The sequence below is a fragment of the Acinonyx jubatus genome, chromosome X (genome assembly GCF_027475565.1).
Source record: "Acinonyx jubatus isolate Ajub_Pintada_27869175 chromosome X, VMU_Ajub_asm_v1.0, whole genome shotgun sequence".
Lineage (NCBI taxonomy): Eukaryota > Metazoa > Chordata > Mammalia > Carnivora > Felidae > Acinonyx > Acinonyx jubatus.
In genome coordinates this window covers 84,683,171-84,709,771 of record NC_069389.1, presented here as the reverse complement: position 1 = coordinate 84,709,771, position 26,601 = coordinate 84,683,171, and the positions used below count along the sequence as shown (strand labels likewise).

At 38.1% G+C, this 26,601-nt stretch overlaps 1 protein-coding gene across 6 annotated transcripts in view; it reads left to right on the top strand.

Annotated features, from left to right (window-relative positions):
* The first annotated feature begins 4,290 nt into the window (after positions 1 to 4,290).
* RBM41 (RNA binding motif protein 41) overlaps positions 4,291 to 26,601 on the top strand; it is a 63,316-nt gene continuing 41,005 nt past the window's right edge. For 2 of the 6 annotated variants that reach the window (XM_053201510.1, XM_027054980.2), the window contains exons 1-5: positions 4,370 to 4,676; positions 7,584 to 7,700; positions 8,278 to 8,470; positions 8,762 to 8,966; positions 10,845 to 10,916. In XM_053201510.1, the coding sequence (XP_053057485.1) occupies positions 4,453 to 4,676; positions 7,584 to 7,700; positions 8,278 to 8,470; positions 8,762 to 8,966; positions 10,845 to 10,916 (811 nt within the window). In that variant the 5' untranslated portion in view covers positions 4,370 to 4,452. Of the gene's footprint in view, positions 4,677 to 7,583; positions 7,701 to 8,277; positions 8,471 to 8,761; positions 8,967 to 10,844; positions 10,917 to 26,601 lie in introns of all 6 variants that reach the window. The other 4 variants (XM_053201512.1, XM_053201511.1, XM_015083067.3 and 1 more) reach the window with 4 other exon arrangements.

Here is a 26,601-nt window from a genome sequence, read left to right as displayed (position 1 = left end):
CTTAAAAGTTTTTGAGTGACTAGAGCTTAGTTGTCTATAATTACTGAGATAAACTCCTGTTATACTGACCGTACATGACCATCCTGAGGGGTACACATTATAGGAAGAAAATATTTTTGAAATGAGTATTAGTGGTTCTTACCACCTTATAAGTAAACTAAGTATCAGAGCTTAAATGGCCTTTTTTTCCTACCCAAACTTCTTACATTAGCAGCTTATCAAGTAAGTTTTGTTACCACTCAAAATGTAAGACTATGAAAATAATCCAGAGACCAAATAATTTTGTGGATGATTTCTGTAGGTAGAGAACATTTGGGTATAATTTTGAGTACTGTCTAATTTTCGAGTCCAGTATTATTTCTGTTATACCCTAGATAAAGACATTTTCCTTATTGTTTTTGGAGCTTCAACTCCTATAAAGTAATCTTTGTGTAAGTTAAGTTCTACATTCAGTAAAAGGTACATAGTATAGTAGAGGAAACACTGGACTTAGTCTTGTCCCTACTTAATTAACTGGAAAAATAATTTCATTTTGGGCATTATCTTTTATATATACCATGAAAGAGTTTAACCATATTAATAAGGCCTTCCCAAGTGAAGGAAACTAGTTTTCACTTCTCTGTAATTTTGTGATGCTTTTATATCTTTTCACTAACAGTAAATGCTTACTGTAAAAGTTCCTCAGTGAAATAAAAGGGGAGACTAAAGTACTACTGAATTTGCACTGGGAGTTCTAGGGTTTTTCCCAGGACATAGAAGAGGCCAGTGGATGGAATGTGGATTCCAGATCAATACAGTAGCACCGTAGGATTTACTGGTAGATCTCAGTGTACTGTCTGGAATCTGGAGCCTTGGACTAACTCATCTCTAAGGTTCCTTTGGACTCTGGTTCTAACATATGTCGAAAAGACATTGTTGACCAAATATTAATTTAAAAAATCACAAATAACCCATTTTAAGGCAAGATTTTTGTGAGGTACTAGAGTCTTGAGCCTCTCCTGGCAGTTAAAGACCAGCCAAGATATTAGCTGAAGGAGAGTTCTTAAATTTGACACTTCTCCAGTGATTATCTACTTTTTTTTTGTCCTTTGAAAAAGATGCTATATTTATTTTCTCTATAACAGCATTTATGCTATCTCATTTGGGGAATTTGAAAGACGTGCACAGTTGATTACTCTTAATATTGGATGAGTGATGCTATCCCTCTTCTAGAGAAGACTTGGTTTTTGCATCTTCTTCCATATCTGGAAATTATAATTGCTTCCTAATGTATTCATCAGAAGTGTGCTGTGAACAAAGCATCTCAAAAGGACAAACACTGAAAATATGTCTATGTTAAGGAAGAACTTCTGCTTAATTAAACGAATCTTATTAAATTGTCAGAAAGACAAATGAGGCATATTTTTCAGTTTGTCATAAAATCTGGGGTGAAATTGTGAAATTACCTAATGCTAAGACCTCTGTGCCCATGAATACCATCTAGAAATCTCAAAGCTTTTTATAAACTGCCTCAAAGCTTTTTATACGCTGTCTCCCTTTTAAAGTGGGGAAAGGCATGCTGTGGGAAATGGAATAGCTATTATTCCACAGTTAATAAGTTTGGCAGAGCTAGAAATAGCCTGATTTTCCTTCTAGTGCAATTTTCTGAATGTTTGTCCCTTGGTACCTACCACTGGGACCGGCTACAGTTATACACAGGTACAAAGAGTACTTCCTAGTGGCCTTGCTTTCAAGTTGCAATTCTATCCTACTTGTCTTTTTAGCCATTTATTCTCCACTTATCCCACCTAGTGGATTCATAATGTAGTGTGTATAGCTTCTGTGCCAATAGGATATATATCTTCTTAGAATTGTCTCCAAGCCTGGTGTAATGGTCAGTATATAGTGTTTGTTCTGCTCTTTGCCACTTTCCCAGCAACTCTGGTGAATTTTTCCATCAACTTGTTGATCAATGTGTCCATTGGACAGTTTGGTTAAGCAGCAGAATTCGGCCCTACTGTCATATATAGGATTTACCTAGCACAGGCTATGTGTGGTGTGACCCACACTTTCCCCATGCTTACATTGTGTCTATGCTCTGTGCCAAAGCCACAAAGTAGTGCATGTTATATCTGCATTCATTCACCTGTGTACTTCAAGGGCACAGTCCTTTCCACATAACAGGTTTTGGATAGCTCAAATACTTGCCATGACATTTTCAATCTGTAAGAAGTTCTTAGGATAGGAAGTACAATGTCTTCCAGTAGCTGCTCTTTGGTCTTATCCTCTAACTTGAGCATGGCAGTATAGACAGTTTGAATAAGTCCTGCTGGATAACAGAATATTTGCTCATAGATGACCACCTATCAAGTGACTTTAAAACCATACTTTTATATAGCACTTTACATCACCCTGTTCAGAGGTAATATCCCAATTTTACAGATGAGAAAACTGGCCTAGACCAGTTAAAGAAACTTACTGAAACTCACATAGTCTTGTAACTTGCCAAAGCAAAAATTCAAGTTCAGACTGCCTACTATGTTATATTGTTGATAACTGTGGGAACTGAGAAATCCAAACAGTATGACCCCCAAACCCATGATCTTTTTCTTTTTTGGTTCTGTGGTATAAGAAGGGTTCCCTTTAATAATAAAAATATTACTGACTAGGCAATATAATCATGTGGTTCAAAATTCAAAGGGTACAAAAAGTGAAGGGTTTTTTTCCCCCCACTCTTGTCCCTAACCATCCAGCTCCCCTACCTGGAAACATTCACTTATCACTTGTATATATGTTTTCCCAGAGGTATTTGTTTCATTCACAAGCAAATGCATACCTATAATCCCCCCTTTTTTTTTTTTACTCAAATGGAAGCATACTATAGATATTGTTCTGCACCTTGCTATTGCACTAGATATATTTTAGATTGCTCACTAGCAGTCCTTAGAGAATGCTGTCATGCTTGGGACTGCTGCATAGTTTTCCATTTAATGGATTTATTACATTTGTGGGTAATTAAGTTGTTTGCAACATTTTGTTATTAGATATGATGTTGCAGCAAATAATTATATATATACATATGTATTTTATATATACATGTATGAAATTTATACACATACATATATATTTACACATATATAAACATATAACACACATACTTGAGGATGCATAGTATTGAGAATACTATTCATAGAGGTTGAATTTCTGCTCTAAAGGGAGTGGGCATTTATGGTTTCAATTGTATCCTCATGCTGCCTTCCATACATGTACCAATTTATGTTCTCACCAGCAGTGTAATGAGTGATTATTTTCCCATGATCTCAACAAAAGTAATGTGATCTGAAACTTTAAAAAAAGAAACTTTTTTAGAACAGTTTTAGATTTACAGAAAAGTTGCATAGTACAGAGTTCTGTATACCGCCACTCAGTTAACCCTTGGTGTTAACACCTTATATAACTGGCATATTTGTCACATGTAACAAATCTTATTAACTAAAGTGCATAGTTTATTCATATTTTTTTAGTTTTTACCTAGAGCCCTTTTTCTGTTCCAGAGCCCCATCCAGGATACCACATTACATTTAGTCTTCATGTTTCCTTTGGTTTCTTTAGTTGGCAGATTCTCAGACTTAACCATGTTTTTGATGACCTTGTCAGTTTCAAAGAGTCCAGATCATGTATTTTATAGTCAGTGTACTTTGAAATTTACATCTCACTTATAAGTGAGATTAGACATCTTTATTTTCCAATACTTAGGGACATTTGTATTTCCATTTCTGGGAACTCAGAGCGCATGTTCTTGACCACTATGTTATACCTCTCTCTTGATTCAACACAATTACCAATAAAACATTCACAGGCCTGAATTCACATAAACTTCAAATTCTCAAGATAGGCAGTACAATGTCTCATAAGCCTCTGTAACAGATAGAGGAGTACCGTTAGTGCAAATTATGTGTCAAACTTGTGTATGATAACTGGCTACCCTGCAGAGGATGGACTAAGGGCCCCACTGGACACAGATGGTAGGCCAGATAACAAGTCCTTGAAAGCAGAAGCAGGGTTGATAGGGACACATTGAAGGAAAAGTAGAGAAGCCAGGATTTGGTGATATTGATTGAGTCAGTCAAGAAGTCAAAGCTTTATGAGCTGGATATTTTGGGTGTTGTCCTTAACCCGTAGGAGAAATATTTGAACTTACAATACACCGGTTATTCAGTAGGTACTCTTGTGTTTCGGTTTCTTTAGCTCTGCGTGACTACAATTCCCAGAGCCCCGCACTCCACCACAATCCCCTTAGAGTCGGCCGCACGGAGTTCTGGGACTTGAAGTCCGGGGCCTGTTCAGCCAAGTTAGAGATAGGGGCCTGTGGAAACATGAAGAGGTAAGGGCTTGTCTGAGAGCAGGCGGCAAAGGGAGCTCTCTTCTACCTTTTAACATTGAAAATAGATTTTATGACTTTGTGTTTGGGGTATGTCACGTTCTCGGGATGCGGTTACGTGTGAGCTGGAAGACAAAGGAGGAGGGAGGAGGGGAAACGGGCTAGATAGGCCTGCAGGGAGAAGTTCAGGAAGGGCCGCCGCCGCCGCCGCTTCCCGTAGGAATGCCTTGCCCGCACGGGCATCTAGGCCACGGCGCCGGCCCCAGGAGCTGCACGGATGCCGTGGCTTCTTACAGCTTCAGAAGGACCCACCCAGGTAAAAAATAAAAATAAAAAAAGAGTGTTGGCCGACTGATGCCCAGCGCCGGAGAAACCCAGGCCAGCTCCTCCCTGTCCAGCCCTACCTCCACCTTATCCTCCGAAAGGGGCTCGGGGTGGGCGCCTTTTTTCTTTTCTTTCTTTCTTTCTTTTTTTTTTTTTTTCAGTGTTTGTGTACTAAAGAAGACTTCTTTGGGCCTCGAAGGGCATGTAGCGCTTTCAGATCTTAACGTAAGCTACTAATACACTTTGTGTCTAAAAATTTAGACGGAAAGTACAAAACCGGCTCCACGAATCATAGGAAAAGCACCGCTGTAAGCAGCTCCCCCTACTGGTTCTGTAGGGAATGGCACCTTTAGCTTGGCTCGTCATTGTTGAAAGCCTGAGCTTCACAATTGTTTGACAGCACACAATGCTTTTTGAAAAAGATCCTCCTTAAATTGGTTTTGGATTCACTGCAAAGTAGAAAGATCACTCGGGAATAGGACGGTTCATTTAAAGTTCTTCTGATATTATGCTCTCCTGTACTGTCAGTTTCTGCATCTTTTAAAAAACCGTTTCTGATTTTCCCTGCCTCAAAATAATTTTTAAAGAATGCTTATTATGATATATTTCGTATATGAAAAATTATACATATATATATATATATATATATATTCAGTTTAAAGAATAGTAATAGACTGGCACCCACCACAGGCTTTAGAAATAGAACATTAATTAGCAGTATCTTAGAAGTCCCTTCCCTGATTGTTTCTCCTCCCTCTCCTCTCCCTGAGGGAACCACTATCCCGAATTCGGCGTTAATCCTTCCCTTGCTTTTTTAAAAAACTAGGTTTGCCACATATGAATTTATGTGCTACTTTCATCCATTTTTCAACTGTATGTGAATGGACACATATTGTGTGAATATTTCTGTGACTTGCTTTTTTTTTTTTTTTCCACTCTGTGTGATTCATGGGCACTGATGTAGTTAGCTATGGTTAATTCCTTTCAAAGCCACTTTAAACTTAGCAAGAACTTTCAGAATTTTAAATAACAAATACAAATTTAGATACTTAAAAGGAAGTTTTTAAAAAACCTGGGCCTGAGGATATTCTAAAATTTTCTAAAATAGGTCTCAGTCTTTCTAGAGCATGGGAATCTTGCTTATAATTAGGAGAGCTGCATCATAACCCGAATAGTAAAGGATTATTACATAAAGAAGGTATTTAATGTTTGCTTTTCTCCTGGAATTAACTCATTTTTGTTTTTTGTCACCTGTTGTTGTATACTCCACTGGTCCAGCTATTTCTTCACACTCTTTTTTTAATTTTTTTTTAACATTTATTTATTTTTGAGAGAGAGAGACAGAGTGCAAGCGGGGAAGGGGCAGAGAGAGAAAGAGAGAGACACAGACTCCGAAGCAGGCTCCAGGCTCCAAGCTGTCAGCACAGAGCCCTACATGGGGCTCGAACTCACAAACCGCGAGATCATGACCTGAGCCGAAGTCGGACACCTTACCGACTGAGCCACCAAGACGCCCATTTTACTTTTATAATAAGAGTTTTCAGCTATTTAGGGTTGACTAGCTTATATTAGCATTGCCTAGATTTCTGCACAGTAGTGCATAAGCTATAAAATGTTATGACCCTCTTTGCATTTGTTTCTATACTCTCTTCTTTGGAGAGTGCCTCCTCTTTCACAGCTCCAGATCCTGCCCACACAGATGACTTGAGATTTCCATCTTCAGCCTCAGACTCTCGTCTATATAATTTTTCCAGCTCTCACTTTCCTGTTAGCCAACCTCACTTATACTGGCACCTCTGAGTCAATATGTCTTTGAAGTATTCCTGATACTTCATGCTGGTGTTTCAGTTGTAATGGGTAGTTTGACTCCACATGGCTAAGGCAACATGGACTTTCTCATTTCCAAACTACTTATTGCTTCTTGGATCTTCCTCTTTCCTTTATTGGTACCATGTTCTCTTAAGTTATACAGCTTGAAATTTCAGGGTTATCTTTGACTTCTCCCTTACCCTTACCTTCAAAAGGCTTCACTCCTCTAACTCCCCACTTTTCTGTTCCACTGTTACCACTCCAGTGTATACTTTCATCGCCTTATGCTTGATAAATTTAACGAGTTTCCTAACTAGTCCTTCTGGTTTCTTTCCTGTGAATCCACAAGGCATGTTGTAACCACATTCATTTTCCTAAACCATCATTTGTATCATGTTACTTAACTGCCTAATTGCTTTCTAATACCTATATAGGAAGGTCCAGGCTCCTTAGTTGGTGTATGTAAGGCCAGTTACAATCTGAGTCTAATTACCCCCTCAAAGATCATCTCCCAGTGCTCATATGTGTGAATGCCAGCTAAATTGAACTTCGTATTATTCCCCCAGAACATATTTCTGTCTCTTCTTACTCATTCTCCCTGATCTTTCCTTCATCATGCCCATTCCTTCAAATGCCAATTTAAGAATTACCTTTCCAGAGTCTTCATTTTATCACCCTAGCTCCCAAGTATCTCCTTCTATATGAACTCCTACTAATTTGGCATATCCTTCTTTGTATTGCTCTTCTCTTCTCTCTCTCTCTCTACTTCCCTCCCTCTCTCCTCCCCACCCCACAACAGGCACATGCACGTAACATGTACACACATGATGTTTCTCCCTAAATAAATTGCAAGCTTCTTGAGTATGGGGACTATGTCTTGAATATCGTCGACTCCATCAGTACCTAACACAGTGCATTGTGTGTAAGTGGATATTTAGTCAATGTTTGTGGGATGAATGATAAAGGGCATCAAATAGTTAGAAAAGTGTCTTCAAACAAATGGGTTCACTACCAGTAGATAATATAAAGAATATACTTTGAGACTCACTGTTGCTTCTACTTTCTACATATATTCTTATATCTACTCCAGGATAAATAGCTGTGTGAAGAGTGGTGAGCATGTCCTGGAGGAGTTGGAAACAGAAGGCGAGAGGCAGCTGAAAAGCCTCCTTCAGCATCAACTTGATACCTCTGTCTCCATTGAGGAGTAGGTATTGATTTTGCAAACAGGTAGAGTATCATAGACCCTTACCTCCAGGAAGCAGATCCCTCTTAAAGCCTGGATGGCACACTCCTCTCCCTCCCCACTTTCCTTGGCCAACTTCTACTTATTAGGCAACATTTTGCTTCTGTGTCTCTTCCTCTGGGAGGCCTCCCATATCCCACTAAGTCTGGGTTAAGTACCTTTCCTCTGTCTTCCCTTAACATACCTAGCATTTATAACCCAATATGATCATTGCCTGTTTACTTGCTTCTCTTCCACTTTTCTTCTACAAAGGCAGAAACCACTTGTGGTTTTTTTACTGTTAAATCCTCAGTACCTAGCCCAGCGATGTATAGTAGGTACTCAATAAATAAAGATTTGATCCAGTCGTTTATTGGTCCTGGGTGTGGGGGAATATTGATGGACTTCTATATCATTGCATGGTTGCTTCAACCTAGAAATAGGACATGAGAGAGAAATTGTTGATGAGTTTCATTGGGCCTCTTCTAATGGTGAGTCCCATTTCTGAAAACTGTGGTAACTTGAAGATATTCTTACTTTCGTCCTGCTTGTTCTGCAGATGTGTGTCTAAGAAAGAGAGCTTTGCTCCCGGTACTATGTACAAGCCCTTTGGGAAGGAAGCAGCTGGGACCATGACTTTGTCCCAGTTCCAGACACTGCATGAGAAGGACCAGGAAACTGCTTCTCTTCGGGAGCTAGGGCTCAATGAAACAGAAATCTTGATCTGGAAGAGCCACGTTTCAGGTGAAAAGGTGAGTGGGACCTTTTTTTTTCCTGGAGAATAAAGAGCAAGATCTCTTCCTTTGGCCCTGAAAACCTTTTCATGTTTAGTTCTTACAAAACTAAGCTTTCTGTTGGATTCTTCTTTGGTTTCTGTGAGAGGAACCTTGCTAAAGGGCAGCCCTTCCTTGACTTTTTAGCTCACACGTCTATGAATGATCATTCCGTGTCCTACGTTGTCTTCTTTCTTATCTCAGACATTAGACCATCACTTTTAGGGTGTATCCTCTATGATATATGTCATCGCATTTCTCTGGTTCCAGAAGACAAGACTGAGGGCAACACCTGAAGCAATACAGAACCGTCTTCAAGATATTGAAGAAAGGATCTCGGAGCGTCAGCGCATCCTTTGCCTGCCACAGAGATTTGCCAAGAGCAAACAACTGACCCGGCGTGAAATGGAAATAGAAAACTCTTTATTCCAGGGAGCTGATCGGCACTCCTTCCTCAAGGCTCTTTATTACCAAGGTATGTGATCGCCACTGACTTTGACATGCTGTTTCGCTGAGAGGAAGATTTAACAGCAGGGCATTAAATGTGAAAAGTTAGTGAAAGGAGTAGGGGAGAGAAACTATCACTGTCCTTGAGGAATGCAGAAAGCCCCATGACAGAGACAAATATGTACACAGTCAGTTGTGATGCAACATGGAAATTACTGTTACAGAGATGTGAATAAAATGCTACGGGAGTGCAGAACACAGAACATCTCAGTCTAGTTGAGGGGGGAGTCAGGAGTTGACATTTGTACTAAGTCTTGACAGCTCAACAGTCAACTGTCAGGTGAATAAGGGGCAGGGGGCATAACAGACAGTGGGTGAATAGGAGCAGGTTTGTGGAAGGGCCTGGTGCATCTAGGGAACAGTGAAAAGTTCATTGTGGCAGGAGGCATAGGGCACAGCAAGGGATGAGAGAGAGTGATACTGGAAAGGTAGGTGAGGCTAGATTGTGAAGGGTCTTTGGTCTGAACTATAAATTAGCACAAAGTCTATAGATAAATGGTGTGTGTCTTAACCAGAGAGTATTCGTTTAACAGATAAGTTTTGCTAGGCACTGTGGCAGGTGCACGGAAGCTTAAGAAATCATTCCTGACTTCTAGTGAGTAAAGTTCTGGTTGGAGCGAGAACCATGTAACATTTAGTAACAATGCTAGATGCAGTTGTTAAGTGCGGTTGGAGTTCATTGGAGAGAAAGGCCTCTGTGCATTGGCATGACTGAAGAAGGCCTCTCAGAGGAGGTAAGATTTAAACATTCCTTTAGTACTACCTATTCCTTAGTAAGGAGAAGGAAAGGCATTTTATTTGCAGTTGGTGGTGTGGGCACACCGGCGTGTCTAAGGCTGTTGTGAGAGACAAGGTTAGAAAAGTAGCTAAATGTTTTGAACTTTATTTGGTTAGTTAGTTATTCAGTTACTTAGTCTGGATATGATTCCAGGATTTTGAGCCAGGAGTAATGTGATAAAAGCAGTATTTGAAAATGATTAATCTGGTTGCCCATAAACAGGATGAGAGAGAGAAAGAACTGGGAGCAGGGAGAATGATTTAGGAGGTCTTATAGTCATGTAGGCATGAAGATCTAGACTAGAATGATTGCAGTGGTATTGGAAAGAGAGGGAGGTATGGTTATAAGAGACATCACCAAGGAAGAACTGGTTAAACTTATTGCCTGAGAGTGAAGGAAGAGGGTCAAAAGAGAGGTCAAAGGTAACCCAGCTGTTTTAGTCTGTGTGCCTTTAACAGCTGGCAAAATTAAGAAAGTCTTTATGAGGAAATTCTGATGGAAGGCTAGGAGTTTGATTTTAAACATGTTGAATTGGTAAGAATGGCAGCATCATGAAATACCCATACTGAGGAAGCCGTTGGAAAAGCAGGAGTAAAGCTCAGGGGAGAGGTCAGAGCTGGATACACAGAATTGGGAATCATGTACGCTTAGGTGGTACGTAAAGCCCTGAGAACGAATGAATGCGTTGTTACAGGCAGAGAGAACATAGACATGGAAGAGCAACGGTGAAGGAAGGAATGAAAGAACACGTGAACAGGCTTTTGTGGAGAGACCTAGCCTACTGATTAAGAACATGGGCTCTGGTGGCAGACTGCTGGAACAATCCTGGCTCCCCCACTTACTAGCTTGTTATAAGATGTTGGGCAAGTTACCGCTCTATGCTTCAGTTTCTTCATCTTGTCAAATGAGAATAGAAGTAGTGTCTATATTATAGGGTTGTTAGGAGGCTTAAGTGAGGTAATAACATGTAAATCACTTAGAGTAGTACCTGGTATTTGGGGTGGGTGGGTGGTGTATGAATCTGTTCTTTTTCTTATCTTTGAAACTCCTTGCTTTAAACCTTCACAGCATACCACAAAAAGACAAGTGCAGACAAGTACATGACCTCAATGAAGAGGAAGATAAAATTAGGCACAAAAGGCAAGTCGAGAGTTTTCTTACAGTGTTAGCTTTAGGAATGTAACATAGGGTCCCAGACTTCTAAGTTGAGTGCTTATTTAATTCCATATTCAGTATATGACAATGTTTATAGGAAATGATCCAGAGGGAGCATATTATCCTGATGTAGAATATTAAAATGAAGAGTTAGTAGAAGTTGTAAAATTTTACATTTAGTGTTGTTGATTTTTTTCTCTATACCTGTTAGTTATTGTATCAGACGTAAAGTGAACTTAATGATTTTTAGATCCTGTTTCACAACTAATTCTGAATATTTTTATTAATCACTAAAGTATAACTATTGATAATGATATAGTAATATTTTCTTTTTAAAATGAACTTACAATAAAATTGCCTGGTTTTTTCTTTTTTTTTCTTGGTGTACAATTCTATGAATTGTAAATCATGTAAATCATGTAGATTCATGTCACCACCACCACAATCAGGACAGAAAACAGCTCCATCACCCTAAAAATCCCTCATACCATCCATTGATAGTCACCCCCAACTCCACCCATAATCTCTGGCAATCCCAGATCTGTTCTCCATTACTGTAGTTTTGTCTTTTAAAGAATGTCACATAAACAGAATCGTACAATATGTCATCTTTTGAGAGTGGCTTCTTTCATTTAGTGTAATGCCTCTGAGAGTCATCCAAGTCGTGTGTATTGATAGCTCATTCATGTTGCCGGATAGCATTCCATTCTATGGGTATTCCAAAGTTTGTTTATTCATCCACCCATTGAAGTACGTTTGGGCTGTTTCCAGTTTATGGTGATGATGAATAATACTGATATGAACATTTTTGTACAGGTTTTTGTGTGAACATAAATTTTTATTTCTCTAAGGTAAATATCTAGGAGTGGGATTACTGGGTCCTATGGTAAGTGTCTGTTTAACTTTATAAGAAACTGCCAAACCATTTTCCAGAGTGGCTGAACCATTTTGCATTCCTACCAGCAATGTATGAGAGTTCCAGTTGCTCCGCATCTTTGTCAACCTTTGGTATCATCGGTATTTATTAGTTCTTCCGATAGCTATGAAGTGGTATCTCATTGTAGTTTTAATTTGCATTTCCTTAATGGCTAATGATGTTGAACATCTTTTCATATGCTTATTTGCTACCGTTATATCCTGTTTGCTGAAGTGTCTGTTCAAATCTTTTGCTGTTTTTTAATTGGGTTGTTTCTTTTCTTTCTGGCTTTTGAGAGCTCTTTATGTATTCCAAATGCAATTCTCCGTTGCATATATGATTTACAAAAATTTTATCCCAGTCTGTAGCTTATATTTTCATTCTCTCGACAGTGTCTTTCGCAGAACAGACTTTTTTTTTCATCATGGTAAAATACACCTAACATAAAATTGACCGTTTCAACCATTTTTTCAGTGTACAATTCTGTGGCATTAAGTATATTCACACTGCTCTGAAACCATCATCACTATCCATCTCCCTGACTTTTTCATCTTCCCAAACTGAAATTCCGTACCCATTAAACACCATTCCCTTTTATACTCCCCCTTTTTGCCCCTGGCAAACACCATTCCTTCTGTCTCTGTGAATTCGACTACTTTAGGTACCTCAGATACGTGGAATCCTACAATATTTGTCCTGTGTCTGGCTTATTTCACTTAGTATAATGTCTTCTAGGTCATCTGTGCCAGAATTTCCTCCCTTCTTAAGGCTAAATAGTATTCCATTGTATGTATCTACCACAGTTTGTTTATCCCTTCATCTGTCAGTAGTAACTTGTGTTGCTTCTACCGTTTGGCTGTTGTGAATAATGCTGCTATGAAACTGGATGTACAAGTGTCTGTTCAAGTCCCTGCTTTCAGATGTTTTGAGCATATACCCAGAAGTGGAATTGCTGGATCATATGGTAATTCTGTATTTCATCTTTTGAGGAACCACCATACTGTTTTCCATAGAGGCTGTATCATTTGACATTCCCACCAGCAGTAAACAAAGATTCCAATTTTCCCACACCCTTGCCAACACTTCATTTCTTTTTTTCTTTTTTGTAAGAGCTATCCTAATGGGTGTGAAGTGGTATTTCACTGTGGTTTTGATTTGCATTTCCCTAAAGACTGGTGATGTGCATCTTTTCGTGTGCTTTTTGGCTATTTATGTATCTTTTTTTGAGAAATGTTTATTTAAGTCCTTTGCCCATTATCTAAACTGGTTGTTTATTTATTTATTGTTGAGTTGTGGGATTTTTTTGTATATCCTATATATTGATTCTCTTATCAGATAAATAATTTGCAAGTATTTCCCTTCATGGGTTGCCTTCTCACTCTATTGATTGTGTCCTTTGATGTGCAAAAATTTATATTTTTGATAGTCTTATTTGTCAGTTTTTTCTTTTGTTACCTATGCTTTTTGGTGTCAAAGCCAATAAATCATTGTCAAATATAATGTCATAAAGGTTTTTTCCTATGTTATCTTCTGAGCATTTTATAGTTTTAGCTCTTACATTTGAGTCTTTGGTCTATTTTGAGTTAATTTTTTTGTATGAGTTATAAGGTAAGGATCCAACTTCATTTTTTGCATGTTGATATCCAGTTTTCCCAATACTACTTGTTGACAAGATCGTCCTTTACCCATTGAATGTTCTTAGCTCCCTCTCCAGAATTCATTTGACCATAAATACAAAAGTCTGTTCCTAGGCTGTCCATTCTATTCCATTAGTATACATGTCTGTCTTTATGCCAGTGTTACACTGTTTTAATTATTGTAGATTTGTAGTAAGTTTTGAAGTCAGGAAGTGAGACCTCCAACTTTGTTCTTCTTTTCCAAGATTTTCACCGCTTAGGAACCCTTGAGATACCATATGACTATTAGGATGGATATTTCTATTTCTAGAAAAAATGTCATTGGGATTTTGATAGAGATTACACTGAATCTATAGATCACTTTGAGTAGTATTGACAGCTTAATGGTATATTAAGTCTTCAGTCCATGAACATGGGGGTATCTTTGCATTATTTGTATCTTTAATTCTTTCAGCAGCATTTGTAGTTTTTAGTACACAATTTTTTTGCCTGAGAACAAATGGTTTAAATTTTGATAAAATCCAATTATCCGGTTTTTCTTTCATGGATCATTTTTTTTTTACATGTCTAAGAACTCTTTGTCTAACAACAGATTATGAGTAAGATTTCTTCTTTGTTTTCCTTAAAGAGTTTTAGAGTTGTATATTTTACATTTAGATCTATGATCTTTTTGACTTGATGCTTATATTATAAGTGTGGGGTTTAGGTTAAGGTTCACTTTTTACTTATGAATTTCCAGTTGTTTCAGCACCATACATTGAAGAGAATATTCTTTCTCCATTTACTTTCTTTTGCATTTTTGTCAGAAATAAATTGGCCATATGTTTGTGTTAACAATTAACTTCATGACAAATGGTAAAAGATTGAAATCTTTCCCCAAGTATCAGGAAGAAGGCAAAGATGTGCACTCTTGCCACTTCTATTCACAGTTAAATGAAATTAGAAATCAATAATACAAGGACATTTAGAAAATGTACAAATATGCAGAAATTAAGCAACACTTTACTAAATAACAAATGGGTCAAAAAGAAGTCACAGGGGACATTAGAAAATACTTTGAGACAAATGAAAATAAAACTTAACATACCAAAACTTATATAATACAGTAAAAGCAGTGTTTGGGAGCATATTTATAGTTATAAATGCCCATATTAATAAAGATGAAAGGTCTTAAATTAATAACCAAAAACTTTCACCTTGAAAACTACAAAAATTAAAAAAAAGAACTACAAAAATTTGTTCAAATCCTTAGAATGTGTAATACCAAGAGTGAACTGTAATGTAAACTATAGACTTTGGGTAATCATGGTGGGTCAATGTAGATTCATTAGTTGTAACATATGTATCACTCTGATGGGGGATATTGATAATGGGATAGGTTGTGCATGTGTGGGGATGGAAGGTATGTGGGAAATCTGTGTACCTTCCCCTCAGTTAATTCTACTGTGAACCTATAATTGCTCCAAAAACAATTTTAAACAAGTCCTTAAAAAAAAAAGAACCTACAAAAAGAGTGAACAAACTTGCATCAAGCTGAAGGAGTAAAACAATAAAGGCTAGAGCAAAAAAATAGAGAAAATCGACAAAACCAAAAGTTGGTCCTTTGGAAAGATCAACAAAATTCATAATCCTGTAGCTAGACTTACTAAGGAAAAAAGAAGAAAGAAAAACTTCTTATACTCTGCTCTACTTTTATTCTTTTTTGTCATGCAAAAAAATATCTTTTCCATCCTTTCACTTTCAATTATTTTTTTTTAAACCTAAAGTGTATCTCTTGTAGACAGCAAATAGTTAGGTCATGTTCCTTTTTTAATTCCTTCTTCCAATTGAGTATTTAGTTCATTTATATTTGATATATTTAATTGGAGTCCTGTGATAAGATTTGCATTTTCCATTTTGCTATTTGTTGTCTGAATGTCATATCTTTTTTGTTCCTCTGTTATTCCATTTATTCCTTTATTTTTTTTTTTTATTTTAGAGGGAGAGAGAGTACAAGCAAAGGAGAGCGGCAGAGGTATAAAGAGAGAGAATCTTAAGCAGTGCAGAGCCCGATCTGGACCTCAATCCCACAACCCTGGGCTCATAAATCAAGAATCAGGTGCTCATCTGACTGAGCCACCCAGATGCCCCATTCCTTCATATTAAATAGGTTTTTGCAGTATATAATTTTAATTAACTTGTTGCTTCTTTTACTGTTTTTTTTTAGTTGCTTTCTTAATAGTTGCCCAGGGAATTATAATTAACAGCTTAAACAAATTATTTTGTATTAATACAGCGTAATTTCAAAAATATTCAAAAACTTTGTCCTGTTTATCTCTGTTCTTTCCTTCCTATTTTGTACTATCATTGTCACACAAATTACATCTTTATAGATTTTAATCTCATTAACACAGTTTTATAATTATTGCATTATGTAGATATCTTTTAGGTCAGAAAGGACAAGAAAAAGAGTTACAAATACATTTATACTGTCTTTTTTTATATTTACCTATATAGTCGACTTTACTAGTGTTCTTTCTTTGAGTTATCTTTGAGTGTTTTTCAGCCTGAAGTACTTATATTTCATTCCATTTATTTCAGCCTGAAGTTTTCCTTGTAGGTAGGTCTTGCAGTGATGAATTCTTTCAGTCTATGTTTATCTTGGCATGTCTTAATTTCTCCTTCAGTTTTCATGTATAGTTTTTTGCCAGACAGTGAAGTTTTTGGTTGGTGATCTTTTTCTTTTAGCACATCAGATACGTCATCTTACTGCCTTCTGGCCCCTGTAGTTTCGGTTGAGAATTCAACTGTTGATGTTATTTGGGACTCCTTGTCCATGGTAAGTCTCTTCTCTCTTGCTGCAGTCAAGATTCATTCTTCATCTTTTGCTTTTGACAATTTGGCTACAGGTCTAAATGTCTCTTAGACTACAAGTAGGCCCCTTTGAGTTTGTCCTGCTTGGAGTCTATCAAGGTTCTATAATGTATAGATTAATGTTCTTCATCAATTTGAAAACGTTTTTAGGCATTCATTCTTCAAATGTTCTTTGTGCCCCTCCTTCTTCTGAGATTTCCATTATGTGTATGTTGGTATGCTTGATGTTTGCCCACAGGTCTCTGAGGGTCTGTTATTTTTTCTTTATTTTTTCTTCTTTTTGCTCCTTAGATTGAGTAGTCTTCCTTAGATGAGTAGTCAACATATCTTCAAGTTTGCTGATTCTTCTCTCAGCCCAGATCTTTTGCTGAGCCCCTCTAGTATATTTTTCATTTCAGTTATTATACTTTTCAACTCCAGAATTTCTTTTTGGTTCTTTATTATAATTTCTATCTCTTTATTTTTATTCCCTATTTGGTAAGCCATTCTGAAACATTCTTTTAGTTCTTTATATATGGTTTCCTTTAATTGTTTGAGGGACTTGTAACTGATTAAAGGTTTGTCTGAGAAACGCAATATGCTTTCTCAGGAAAGTTTCTATTGACTGTTTCTTATTTCCTGTGTATGGGCCATACTCTCCTTTTTTTCTTTTTTTTAAATTTAAATTCAAGTTAGTTATACAGTGTAGTCTTGGTTTCAGGAATAGAACCCAGTGATTCATCTCTTACATATGACACCCAGTGCTCATCTCTGAAAGTGCCCTCCTTAATGCCCATCACCCATTTAGCTCATCCCCCCACCCACCTGTCCTCCAGCAACCCTCAGTTTGTTCTCTGTATTTAAGAGTCTCTTATGGTTTGCCTCCTTTTCTGTTTTTATCTTATTTTTCCTTCCCTTCCCCTATGTTCATCTGTTGTGTCTCTTAAATTTTACATATTAGTGAAATCTTTCTCTGACTGACTTATTTCACTTAGCATAATACACTGTAGTTCTGTCCACATTATTGCAAATGGCAAGACCTCACTTGATCACTGAGTAGTATTCCATTGTAATGTCTCCACCTTAGCTTAGGCTGCTGTAACAAAGTACCATCGACTGGGTAGCTTATTAACAATAGAGATTTATTTCTCACAGTTCTAGAGGCTAGAAGTCTGAGATCAGGGTTCCAGTATGATCAGGTTCTGGTGATAGTCCGCTTTTGGGTTACGGGCTGCTAACTTCTTGTTGCAACCTCGCATGTCAGAGAACAGGGAGAGGAAGCAAGCTCTCTCATGACTTCTATAAGGGCACTGATCCCATTCATGAGGGCTCCACCCTCATGGCCTCATCTAATCCCAGTTACCTCCCAAAGGTCCTCACTTCCTCTGACCATCACATCACTGGTAGGGTTTCAACATAAGAATTGGGGGAGGGGACACAAATATTCAGTCCATAGCAGTCTTACAATTTTTTTTGGTTACAAATTAGACATTTAAAATAACATAATGTGTCAACTCTGAAAATCAGTATCCCCCACATGCCTAGGGTTTGTTGTTGTTGCTATTTGTTTAGTGACTTGCCTAGACTAATTCTGTAAATTTGAATTCTCTGTCATGTGCAGCATTGAAGTCTGTTCAGTTAGCATAGAGGTCTACTAATGATTGGAGAGAATTTTCCTTAAATACCTTTAGCCAAAAAGTTCTACCAGCTTTTGTTGAGGGTGTGTGTGTGTGTGTGTGTGTTGGGTTACTCCTTCAGTGCTCAGGGAGGCAGTTTGCAACTCTGCCTTAGACTTTAGTTCCTGCTGATACAGAGCCTTAAGGTCAGCCAGAGGTGAGAGATTAGTGACTTCTTAGGCTCTAACTTTCCTGGGCATAGACATAACCCAGCACATGTTTGTTACCTTCTAGAGTCCCAGGGGTATGTCTTAACTTTTCAAAGCAACTTATGGACATCTCATTCCCTGTTTTTCTTTCTTATTTATGATAAGAACACTTAACATTAAATCTACCCACTTAAACGAATTTTTGAGTGTACAATGCAGTGTTGTTAACTATAGGCACAGTGTTGTGCAAAAGGTCTCTGGAACTTAGTCATTTTGCATGGCTACAACTTTATAACCTTTAAATAATAGCTCCTCATTTTCCCCCTCTCCTAGCCCCTGGGAACCACCATTATACTCTCTGCTTCTATGTGTTTGATTATCTTATATACCTTATGTAAGTTGTTTCATGCAATATTTGTCCTTTGTGACTGGCTTATTTCACTTAACATAATGTCTTTGAGGTTCATCTATGTTGTCACATGGCAGGATTTTCTTCTTTTTTAAGGCTGAATAATATTCCATTGTATATATATGCCACATTTTCTTTATTCATAAATTGATGGACATTTAGGTTGTTTCCACATCTTGGCTATCATGAATGGTGCTGCAATGAATATGTAAGTGCAGATATCTCTTGCAGATTCTGATTTCAGTTCTTTTGAATAAATACTCAGAAGTAGGCTTGCTTTATAATACGGCATTTCTGTTTTGATCTTTTGCAGAAACTCCATTCTGTTCTCTGTAGCACTTACATCATTTTACATTCCCACCAAAAGTGTACAAAGGTTCCAGTTTTTCCAGATCCTCACCAACACTTGTTATATTTTGGTTTTTTTGACACTAGACATCCTAACAGTTGTGAGGTGATATCTCATTGTGGATTTGATTTACATTTCCCTGATGATTAGTGCTATTGAACACCTTTACATATACCTGTTGGTTATCTATATATCTTCTTTGGAGAAATGCCTATTCAAATACTTTGCACATTTTTTATCAGTTTTTTTTTTAATTTTTAAATTATTTTTAAAAGTGTTTTTTAAGTTTTATTTATTTTTGAGAGAGACAGAGCAGGGGAGGGGCAGAGAGAGAGGGAGAGAGAGAATCCCAAGCAGGCTCTGCACTGACAGGACAGAGACCAAAATGGGGCTTGAGCTCATGAACCATGAGATCATGACCTGAGGTGAGCCAAAGCCAAGAGTCAGATGTTTAACAGACTGAACCACCCAGGCGACCCTTAAATTATTTTCTAAAATTTGAATTCCAGTATATACAGTGTTATATTAGTTTCATAGGTTTTGTTTTTATGCCATTGAGTTGTAGGAGTTCCCTATATGTTTTGGATATTAACCCCTTATTAGATATATGGTTTAGAAATATTTTCTGCCATTCTGTAGGTTGCCTTTTCACTCTCTTGTGTCTTTTGCTATGTAGAAGCTTTTTAGTTTTATAGCTCCACTTACCTGTTTTTGCTTTTGTTGCCTACACTTTTGGAATTATATTTAAGAACTCATTGCTAATACCAGTGTTAAGAGGATTTTTCTCTGTTTTCTTCTAGGAGTTTTAGAGTTTCGGGTCTTACTTTTAAGTCTTTAATCCATTTTTAACTGATTTTTGTGAATGATATAAAATAAGAGTTCTATTTCATTCTTTTTCCATTTCATTCTGGAGATTCAGTTTTCTAGCATCATTTGTTAAGGAGACAATCCTTTCCCCATCGTGTATTTCTGCCACTCTAGCCAAAGATCAGTTGACCATATACGTGAGGGTTTATTTCTGGGCTTTCTATTCTGTTCCACTGGTCTATATGTCTGTTGTTTTTGTTTTAAGTTTATTTATTTATTTTGAGAGAGAGAGAGAGTGCGCACGCACAAGAGAGAGCGTGAGCGTGCGCGCAAGTGGGGGAGGGGCAGAGAGAGATTCCTAAGCAGGCTCCACACTGTCAGCGTAGAGCCTGATGCAGGGCTTGAAACCCACGAACCATGAGATCATGACCTGAGCTGAAGTCAAGAGTCAGACACTTAACTGACTGAGCCACCCACGTGACCCTATATGTCTGTCTTGTATTTAATTTCCAGACTTACTAAAAGTTTAATTTTTTGACAAATTTTGCTTTTATGGAAGAGCAGATTTTTCAAGGTCCTTACTCCAACATTCTAGAATTACTTTCTCTCCATTTTACTTTTATCCTATCTATATTACTATATTTGAAAGTGTGTTTCATAGTTTTTTTTAATTTTTTAATATTTATTTATTTTTGAAAGAGAGAGACAGAGTGTGAGCAGAATGGGGGAAGAGAGAGAGGGACACAGGATCCGAAGCAGACTCCAGGCTCCAAGCTGTCAGCACAGAGCCCCAATGCGGGGCTCAAACTCACAAACTGTGAGATCATGTCCTGAGCCAAAGTCAGATACTTAACCAACTGAGCCACCCAGGCGCCCCATCATAATTTTTAAACAAAGAGTTTCCTATAGGATGTAGTTGGGTTGTTGTTTTTTTCCACTTTTTTATTGTGTTATCATTTACATAGCATTAAGCTCACTCATTTTAAATGTACAATTCAGTGATTTGTAGTGAGTTTACAGAGTTGGTCAACCATCATCACAATGTAGTTTTAGAACATTTCCATCACCCCACAAATTGTTCTCAATACCTTTTTCCTCTCCCAGCCCAGATAGCAACTAATCTATTGTCTCTCTGTGGATTTGCCTATTCTCTCATTTCATATAAATGGAACCATATAATATGTAACCTTCTTTAACTTAACACAGTGTTTTTAATTATGCCTAGAATGAGTACTTTTCCTAGTACTGAGGGATTTCCTAGTACTGAGGGATTTGTATACAAGCTGAGAACATCTTCCACAGTCAGCCAAGCAGTTTACAGTTCCATCTTAGCCCTCACTTCCTATTTGTGCAGAGTTGAGATTAGTCAGAGGTAAGAGCTTAGGGTTGTTTTTTTTCAGTCTTTCCTGAGCATGCACACAGCTCTGGCCATGTGGACAGGCCTGTGCACACGTGTGGCCTTTTAGATTCCTAGAAGAATGTTGGAGCTTTTCAGTGCCCTCTAAGGACATTTCATCTCCCAAGATTTGCTTCTGAGCTGTTTGTCAACCTATTATTTATCCCAGCTCCACCACCTCAGGCAGGGGAAAAATTCACCAACTGCCTCGGACTATTATTTTTTTTTAAGTTTATTTTCTTTTGAGAGAGAGTGTGTGAGGGAGGGAAGGGGCAGAGAGAGAGGGAGAGAGGGAATCCCAAGCAGGCTCTAAAAGCTGACAACACAGAGCCTAATGCAGGGCTCAGTCTCATGAACCATGAGGTCATGACCTAAGCTGAAATCAAGAGTCAGATGCTTAACTGAGCCACCCAGGCGCCCCTGCCTCTGATTATTTTTGACAAAAGTTCTGGGAGAAAAGGCTCTTAGTACTGGGTGGTGAACTTTGAGTCACATCAAGGAGAGCTTTGCTTGGGGAATCTTCCAGGGAGCCACTAGAAAGGCCATGTAATAACAGTTCTCTGACAATGGTGCTTTGAAGGAGCCCCAGCCCCATTCTTCCCTCTCCAGTAGCTGTCAGGCTGCTGGTTTTCACTGTGATTTCAGGTTGTTGGTTTTCAAGGTTACCACAGGCCTGGGAGAAACGGATGAGAAAAGGGCAAGTTAAAATGTTACAAAATGTATTATTCTTACTGAGATTTAGCTATTTTTATTGAATAAATATTCCCCAGATTGCTGCAGGCCTTTGGTTAATTTCCAGAGTCCTGGAGAAGTTGATTCTGACAGTTTTTGCCAGTGTTCTCATTGTTTTTATGGAAGAGAGAATTTCAAGACTTCCTGACTCTACCATTTCCACTGATGACCCCTCTCTTAATAGTATCTTCTGAAGCTTGAAAGTTTGTGATTTTGGCAAAGTCCAACTTATTTTTTTTTCATGACTTGCACTTTTGGCCTATAACTAAGATTTCTTTCTAATCCAAAGTTGCAAAGATTTTCTCAAGTGTATTCTTCTGGAGGACTTATAGTTTTAGCTCATACATTTAGGTCTATGAACCATTTTGAATCAATTCCTGAATTACACATATGATGTAAGGTTAGGGTTACATTAATTTATTTGTGTATGGATATCCAATTATCCTGCACCTTTAGTTGAAAAGACTATGCTTTCCCAATTAAATTATCTTTGTAGTTTTGTAGAAAATCAATGGACTATAAATACACGGGTTTTAAAACTCTCTTTCTTTATTATTCTACTCTTTTTTTACTCTTTCTGTTTACTTTTCAGAAATCTGATTATGCTGTGTCTGGGCATGGGTTCTTTGTTATTTCAAATTCTCACCTGTTCCACCTGTGACTGTGTGCTTTTTGCAGTCTTCAAATGCTCCATGCATTCTCTCCAGTTTTTATAACTGTGTTTAGTGGGAGAGGCAGGGTGAAATGTGCTTACTTCTTCTTACATGGAAACAGGATTCCTAATAGCTGATAATTTTTGAGGGCTTATTTGTGCCAGTTTTTGTGCTAAGCATTTTGTATGTTAACTCATTTAACCTTTACAGTAGCCCTACAAGATAGTGACAGTATTATACCCATTTTACAGATAATGAAATTGAGCTTCTGAAGAGATAAGTGACTTTCTCAAGGTCAATCATTATGTGGCCATGCTAGGACTTAAATCTAGGTCTGTTCTTACATGACTGTCTGTGCTCTTGATCATAGCTTCTGTATATGTGATTTGAAAAGATTTTTTGTTTATTAAGTGTGATTTTGCTATATTATGAGATAACCATTTTGGGGGGAGTAATGCATATCCTATTTTCTAACCTTAAATCAGTGGGAGAACAACATTTATTATCTCTAGAAATAACCTTCCTCTGAAATCTTAAATCCTACTATATCACTCTTCCTCTGAAATCTTAAATCCTACTATATCACTCTGACCACAACCTTTTTCTCATATTTTGGCCCTTGCAACTCTCTTAACACCCATTATACCATTTCTTCAACCCTGTTGAAATCTCTAGTTCCTTGACCTTTTAATTTTCTCACAGTCTGTCATCCCCTTCCTGTATCCTCTTCCTTGCACATCTTACTTAGACTCCATCATCCATTATTTACTCATGTTCTTGCCAATGAAACATTCTTTTTGTTTCCTGGTCTGTGTGTTATACCCATCCAGCCAAACATCACCCCTGAATCAATCCAACTAATAGCTTTCTTTATTTCTGCATGATAGTTTTTGAGCACTACTAGAGAACAGACATACAGTTTTGCTGATTAATGCCTCTACGGTTTCCTCATGTCTGGTCTTGTCTAGAGCCTTCTTCCTTGTTCAGCAATGTGTCTCCTAGTCCCTGGTCAGCTCTCCATTTCATTCCTTATATATACTATTTTAGATCTTCATTACTCTTTTCCGTCCCCGTGTTTCATTATTTTTAGCAGATAGTCTTTCCATTTCAAAGGAAACATTGTCATCGACAAGAGCCTTCATCTACTTTCTGCCTGACTCTGTTAACATCTGCATCCTGACCCTTATTTTCTTCCATCTCAACTCAGTGGTAGGTACGTTTTTCCTGCCTGAAGTTAATCTTTACACCTTTGTGCTTGATCCTAGCCCTCTTATCTCTCCAAGGACCTCAGTCAGTTTCCCCAGTATTGCTTCTTTCCTTTCAGGGTTTGAACGTGCTTTGTACTGTTTGCCAGTTTCCACAGTGTACCTTCTCCTACCATGAACTACCTTTAAAAACATGATAAAAACAAAAAATACCTTTCATTTGTTTAGCTATTTGAGCAAATAGTATGTTTAGATTCTCTCCCTTTGCTATAAACATAATAAGTAGCAATTGGTTTGGGGGCACCTGGGCGGTTCAGTTGGTTAAGTGTGGGACTCTTGATTTCGGCTCCGGTCATGATCTCACACTTGTGATATCGAGCCCCGTGTTGAGCCCCATTTCAGACTCTGCACTGGGCATAGAGTGTGCTTAAGATTCTCTTTCTTGGGGGAGCCTGGGTGGCTCAGACGATTAAGTGTCCTACTTCGGCTCAGGTCATGATTTCATGGCTTGAGAGGTCGAGCCCTGCATTGGGCTCTGTGCTGAGAGCTTAGAGCCTGGAGACTACTTCAGATTCTGTGTCTCCCTCTCTCTCTGCCCCTCCCCTACTCATGCTCTGTTTCTCTCTCTCTCTCAAAAATAAACATTAAAAAAAGATTCTCTCTCCCACTGCCCCTTCCTGTTCATGCGCACATGCGCTTACACTGTCTCTCAAAAAAAAGTAGTAATTGGTTTAAAAAGTGAAATAGCAAAATTGAATAAAAATTATAGACTTAAGTACATATGTTAACATTTTTTGATATCCATAGAGGAAATGAAATGATGTTTTCCAGTCTTTAATGAAAATTTTCAAACACACAGAAATGTTGAAAGAATTTTATCACAAACACCCATTATATCACCAACTAGACTCTGCCATTAGTATTTTATCACATACCTCTCCCTCTATTCATCTATCAATCTATCTTACTTTGTTGATGTATTTAAAATAAGTTGCCAGGGCGCCTGGGTGGCTCAGTCAGTTGAGTGTCCGTCTTCGGCTCAGGTCATGATCTCATGGTTTGTGAGTTCGAGCCCTGTGTCGAGCTCAGAACCTGGAGCCTGTTTCAGATTTTGTGTCTCCCTCTCTCTGCTCCTCCCCTGCTCGTGCTCTGTCTCTCTCTCTCTCAAAAATAAATAAACATTAAAAAAATTAAATAAAATAAATTGCCAGTGTAAATATATATCCCCATAAATACTTCAGTATGCATACTGTTAGCTAGAATTAAATATTTAAATGTTTTATTTTGATGTAAAATTTGCATGCAGTGAAATGTACAAATTTTAAGTGTTCATTTGCTAACTTTTCACCAGTGTCTACATTTCTTTGTAGTGATGTGTTGGTAAATGTTTAACAGCCAGCTCTCCAGAAAATTAAAGGATGCTGATTTGTATCATTTGCCAGTTTCCATGGTTTATATACTCGCACCATGGCAAATTTCACGTTACCAAAGTGTTCTTGCTGAACATGGAGTCTGGAAGACAGGCGTATAATCATTGGACCATCTCTAGCATACCACTGCATGTGTGTAGCCTAATACATAGAAGATCACCACCACTCCAGAAAGTTCTGTTGTACTTCTCAGTAATTCCCCAGAGGCAACTAGTGTCTTGGTTGTTTCCACTATTGATTAGTTTTTCCTGTTGTAGAACTGCAGATATCTGAAACGATATACTATGTATTTTTTGTGTAAGGCTTCCTCAACTCAGCATATGTTTTTGAGATTCATTCATATTGTGTATGCCAATAGTTTTTCTTCCTCTCTACAACATGATTTCCTGGAAGAATTTTCTACAATCACTGTATTATTTTTCTAGGACTGCTGTAACCCATTACCACAATGCTAGTGGTTTAGAACAACAGAAATTTATCTTTTCATAGCAGCGAGAAGTCTGAAATCAAGATGTTGGCAGGCCATGCTCTTTCTGAAGGCCCTAGAAGAGGATCCTTCCTTGTATCCTCTAGGTGCTGGCAGTTGCCAGCATTCCTTGGTGTTATAGATGCATCATTTCAATCTGTGCCTCCATCATCACATGACAGTCTTGTGTGTGTCTCTGTCTCTGTGCTTTCACATGGCCTTATAAGCACATTGGTCATTTGATTTAGGGCTCACCTAAATTCAGTGTAATGTCATCTTAACTACTGACATCTGCAAGGACCCTATTTCCAAATAAAGTCGTGTCTGAGGCCAGATCTGGATGGACATGAATTTTGAGAGTACGCTATTCAATCTAGTACATTCGGCCATCTGACCTCCAAAAATTCATATCCGTCTCAGGGTGCTTGGGTGGCTCAGTCAGTTAAGCATCCAACTCTTGGTTTCGGCTCAGGTCATGATCTCACAGTTCATGGGTTCGAGCCCCACATCAGACTCCACACTACCAGGGCAGAGCTTGTTTGGGATTCTCTCTCACCTCCTCTCTCTGCCCCTCCCCCGTGCTCACTGTCTCTCTCAAGGAATAAATAAACTTAAAAATTCATATGTGTCTCACATGCAAAATACATGCACCCCATTATAACATCCACAAAAGTCTTCACCTGTTCAACCAGCAAGTCTAAGTCCCAAATCTCATCTAAATATCAACTCAAAAAGTCTCAAGTGTCACTATCTAAATAATGAAAATCAGGTGTCATTAAGGCTCTGCGTATGTTCCACCCTGAGGCAAAATTCTCTGTGAAGCTGGACAGATTATCTGCTTCCAAAATACTATTGGGAAACAGGCGTCGGATAGGCATCCCCATTCTGAAAGGTCAGAAAGGAAGAAATAAAGGGGTTACTGGTCTAAAGCAAGTTAACAGCCCAGAAGGGCAAATTCTGTTACGTCTCAGAACCGAGAGTAATGCTCTGGACTTAACACTCTGTCCTCTGGC